The sequence below is a fragment of the Oncorhynchus keta genome, unplaced genomic scaffold (genome assembly GCF_023373465.1).
Source record: "Oncorhynchus keta strain PuntledgeMale-10-30-2019 unplaced genomic scaffold, Oket_V2 Un_contig_1163_pilon_pilon, whole genome shotgun sequence".
NCBI classification, from domain to species: domain Eukaryota; kingdom Metazoa; phylum Chordata; class Actinopteri; order Salmoniformes; family Salmonidae; genus Oncorhynchus; species Oncorhynchus keta.
Window position 1 is genome coordinate 33,425 of NW_026277574.1, and position 5,410 is coordinate 38,834.

Sequence of the window (5,410 nt, forward strand, 5' to 3'; positions counted from 1 at the left end):
ACCTGGAAGCTTGCACATACAAACCCTCGAGCTGGGTACAAATCAGGTAGAGTGAATTTGTTCTTTTAACTGACTTGCCAGACTTGCCTAGTGCCTAGTTAAAGGGTAGACTAAACCTAGTGGTTAGAAAGCTTGTCAAGGGACGGCAGGGTAGCCTAGTGGTTATGTAGAGTTGAGGGCGGATTAAACAGGGTAAGCCTGAAGTGGTTAGTTGAGGGCTTTATATTGGACTAGTAACCTGGAAGCTTGCACATACAAACATCCTAATTCTAGTATTTATTATAGTCTTTCAAATCATGGTATGTAGTTGAATTTGTTCATTCCATTTTCAACTGGTTGTTTTTTCATATCTAGGTAATGTAAACACTAGTTTTAAATAAAGGGGTACCCACGTGTGTCTCTCAAAACTGAACAAAACCCTTTCCAACTGGGAACAGAACTGACTAAACTAAATCTTGTTCACCAATTTTATGCGTTTTCAGGCTCACTACCCAGTTAAACCCCTTTCCACACTGAGAGCACTGGAATGGTTGTTCTCGTGTGTATTCTCATATGCTCTTTCAGATGCCATGAGTGAATATATCCCTTTCCACACTGAGAGCATTGGAAAGGCCTCTCTACTAAGTGTGTTCTCTCATGTGATTTCAGGTCCCCTGATGAGAAAAATTTATTTTCACACTGGGAGCATTGATATGGCTTCTCTCCAGTGTGTGTTCTTTCATGCACTTTTAAATGCCCTGACTGTCCAAAACTCTTTCCACACTGAGAGCAGTGATGAGGCTTCTCCCCTGTATGTGTTCTTTCATGATCTTTCAGCTTCCCCCTTTGGGTAAAACTCTTTCCACACTGGGAGCATTGGAATGGCTTCTCTCCTGTGTGTATTCTTTCATGGTCTTTCAGATGCGATGACTGGATAAATCCCTTTCCACACTGAGAGCATTGGAAAGGCCGCTCTACTAAGTGTGTTTTCTCATGTGATTTCAGGTACCCTGATGACAAAAATTTATTTTCACACTGGGAGCATTGATACGGCTTCTCTCCAGTGTGTGTTCTTTCATGCACTTTTAAATGCCCTGACTGTCCAAAACCCTTTCCACACTGAGAGCAGTGATACGGCTTCTCTCCTGTATGTCTTCGTTCATGATTTGTCAGCTTACCTCTCTGGGTAAAACTCTTTCCACAATGGGAGCATTGGAATGGCTTCTCTCCTGTGTGTATTCTTTCATGGTCTTTCAGATGCGATGACTGGATAAATCCCTTTCCACACCGAGAGCATTGGAAAGGCCTCTCTACTAAGTGTGTTTTCTCATGTGATTTCAGGTCCCCTGATGAGAAAAATCTCTTCTCACACTGTGAGCATTGAAAAGGCCTCTCTACAGAATGTGTTCTTTCATGCACTTTTAGATACCCCAAGTGTCCAAAACCCTTTCCACACTGGGAGCAGTGATAAGGCTTCTCCCCTGTGTGTGTTCTCTTATGTTGTTTCAGGTGCCCTAACCGGATAAATCTCTTTCCACACTGGGAGCAGTGGTGGGGTCTTGCTGGTTTGGACGTCTCTGGGGCCGATTCCCCTGTAGGACTCTTCCTAGTGTCAGAGCGAGAGTCTGGCCTCTCTCCTGTCAAAGACAAACATAGTATTTGGTTCAAACAGAATGAATGAAACCTACACATGATAAAAATGTTGTATGCGGTTTAATCAAGTCTAGATTCCTCATTAGAAAATGTGTAGTTTGGATCCTGAATGGATACTGAATGCTGATTGGTTGATACACATTTGCAATAATAGACTGGTAATACTGGTTAACAGTTCCATTTGAATTATCCCAAAAGATCCACTGTCCCACAGCCCAGCCAGGCCATTTATAAACTCATCTCCACTGCCCCACAGCCCAGCCGGGTAATTTATAAACTAATCTCCACTGCCCCACAGCCCAGCCAGGCCATTTATAAACTCATCTCCACTGCCCCACAGCCCAGCCAGGCAATTCATAAACTAATCTCCACTGTCCCACAGCCCAGCCAGGCAATTCATAAACTAATCTCCACTGTCCCACAGCCCAGCCAGGTCATTTATAAACTAATCTCCACTGCCCCACAGCCCAGCCAGGTCATTTATAAACTAATCTCCACTGTCCCACAGCCCAGCCAGGCCATTTATAAACTAATCTCCACTGCCCCACAGCCCAGCCAGGCAATTCATAAACTAATCTCCACTGTCCCACAGCCCAGCCAGGTAATTCATAAACTAATCTCCACTGTCCCACAGCCCAGCCAGGCAATTCATAAACTAATCTCCACTGTCCCACAGCCCAGCCAGGTAATTCATAAACTATCTCCACTGTCCCACAGCCCAGCCAGGTAATTTATAAACTAATCTCCACTGTCCCCAGCCCAGCCAGGTAATTTATAAACTAATGGCTCCACTGTCCCACAGCCCAGCCAGGTAATTTATAAACTAATCTCCACTGCCCCACAGCCCAGCCAGGCAATTCATAAACTAATCTCCACTGGAAGAAAAGCATATAAGCATAGGTCATCATTAACCACTATGGCTACTAGTCTAACATTATCATCAACACACTATAAAGGACTGTTTCAACCCTGTGGATTATTATCATCAACACACTATAAAGGACTGTTTCAACCCTGTGGACTATAATTATCATCAACACACTATAAAGGACTGTTTCTATAAAGGACTGTTTCAGCCCTGTGGACTATAAAGGACTGTTTCAAATTATCATCAACACACTATAAAGGCCTGTTTCAACCCTGTGGATTATTATCATCAACACACTATAAAGGACTGTTTCAGCCCTGTGGACTAATATCATCAACACACTATAAAGGATTGTTTCAGCCCTGTGGACTAATATCATCAACACACTATAAAGGACTGTTTCAACCCTGTGGATTATTATCATCAACACACTATAAAGGACTGTTTCAACCCTGTGGATTATTATCATCAACACACTATAAAGGACTGTTTCAACCCTGTGGATTATTATCATCAACACACTATAAAGGACTGTTTCAACCCTGTGGATTATTATCATCAACACACTATAAAGGACTGTTTCAGCCCTGTGGATTATTATCAACACACTATAAAGGACTGTTTCAGCCCTGTGGATTAATATCATCAACACACTATAAAGGACTGTTTCAGCCCTGTGGATTATTATCATCAACACACTATAAAGGACTGTTTCAACCCTGTGGATTATTATCATCAACACACTATAAAGGACTGTTTCAACCCTGTGGATTATTATCATCAACACACTATAAAGGACTGTTTCAACCCTGTGGATTATTATCATCAACACACTATAAAGGACTGTTTCAACCCTGTGGATTATTATCATCAACACACTATAAAGGACTGTTTCAGCCCTGTGGATTATTATCATCAACACACTATAAAGGACTGTTTCAACCCTGTGGATTATTATCATCAACACACTATAAAGGACTGTTTCAACCCTGTGGATTATTATCATCAACACACTATAAAGGACTGTTTCAACCCTGTGGATTATTATCATCAACACACTATAAAGGACTGTTTCAGCCCTGTGGATTATTATCATCAACACACTATAAAGGACTGTTTCAACCCTGTGGATTATTATCATCAACACACTATAAAGGACTGTTTCAACCCTGTGGATTATTATCATCAACACACTATAAAGGACTGTTTCAACCCTGTGGATTATTATCATCAACACACTATAAAGGACTGTTTCAACCCTGTGGATTATCATCATCAACACACTATAAAGGACTGTTTCAACCCTGTGGATTATTATTACTATAAAGGACTGTTTCATCATATCATCACACTATAAAGGACTGTTTCAACCCTGTGGATTATTATCATCAACACACTATAAAGGACTGTTTCAACCCTGTGGATTATTATCATCAACACACTATAAAGGACTGTTTCAACCCTGTGGATTATTATCATCAACACACTATAAAGGACTGTTTCAGCCCTGTGGATTATTATCATCAACACACTATAAAGGACTAGAGGTCGACAGATTATGATTTTTCAACACCGATACAGATACTGATTATTGGAGGACCAAAAAAGCTGATAACGATTAATAAACACCGTAGAGATTTCAATCGGATCGGTCTGTCGTACCTTGTAGAATCAAATACTACGGACCTATGGCCTTTTCTCCAATCTGGGTGTTTCCTTCTCTCCCTATAGTGATGCTGTTTTTCAACGTTAATGTTTTGTTGATGGCCCTCAGTCTTTGTAGCTTTAACAATTCCTACAATACAGAATAATTTATTCACGTGTAGAACTTCAGTACAATACCCCTTAAAAAAACACTATTTTTTAAACAACTGCAGAGTTTGTGCCACTGTTTTTAAGACAGTACTCACTGGTGTTAATCAGATCTCCAGTGTCCTCTTCTTCACCCTTCTTCTCCTCCTCACCCTCCTCCCCCTCTTTCACCGTGACAGTCATATCTTCCTTTTCTTCCTCCTCTTTCACTCTTAAAACGTCCTCCTTCACCAACACAGCTTCTTCCTCCCCTTTCCATGTGACAGTCATCTCCCCCTCCTCTTCCTCCTCCACTAACACAGCTTCTTCCTCCCCTTTCACTGTGACAGTCATCTCCCCCTCCTCTTCCTCCTTCACTAACACAGCTTCTTCCTCCACTTTCACTGTGACAGTCATCTCCCCCTCCTCCTTCACTAACACAGCTTCTTCCCCCCCTTTCACTGTGACAGTCATCTCCCCCTCCTCCTTCACTAACACAGCTTCTTCCTCCACTTTCACTGTGACAGTCATCTCTCCCTCCTCTTCCTCCTCCACTAACACAGCTTCTTCCTCCCCTTTCACTGTGACAGTCATCTCCCCCCCCTCTTCCTCCTTCACTAACACAGCTTCTTCCTCCCCTTTCCCTGTGACAGTCATCTCCCCTCCTCCTTCACTAACACAGCTTCTTCCTCCCCTTTCACTGTGACAGTCATCTCCCCCCTCCTCCTCCACTAACACAGCTTCTTCCTCCCCTTTCACTGTGACAGTCATCTCCCCCTCCTCTCCCTCCTTCACTAACACAGCTTCTTCCTCCCCTTTCCCTGTGACAGTCATCTCCCCCTCCTCCTTCACTAACACAGCTTCTTCCTCCCCTTTCACTGTGACAGTCATCTCCCCCTCCTCCACTAACACAGCTTCTTCCTTCCCTTTCACTGTGACAGTCATCTCCCCCTCCTCCCCCTCCTTCACTAACACAGCTTCTTCCTCCCATTTCCCTGTGACAGTCATCTCTGGATCCTCGCCTTTCACGGTGATATCATCCTCCTCTTCCTCTTTCATGATAATGTTCAGCCCCAGAGCTTCTTTTTCCGACCTGCAGACCTCTTCTTTAATAGGGGT

At 43.0% G+C, this 5,410-nt stretch overlaps 1 protein-coding gene across 1 annotated transcript; it reads right to left on the reverse strand.

Moving 5' to 3' along the window:
* Positions 1-467: 467 nt before the first annotated feature.
* On the reverse strand, positions 468-4,920 carry LOC127917580 (zinc finger protein ZFP2-like). The gene is made up of 3 exons (XM_052500611.1): positions 4,784-4,920; positions 4,411-4,663; positions 468-1,616 (listed from the first exon to the last, which is right to left on the reverse strand). Exons 1-3 carry the CDS (start codon positions 4,883-4,885, stop codon positions 496-498), a joined length of 1,476 nt encoding a protein of 491 aa, XP_052356571.1. The 5' UTR covers positions 4,886-4,920; the 3' UTR covers positions 468-495.
* Positions 4,921-5,410: the final 490 nt, after the last annotated feature.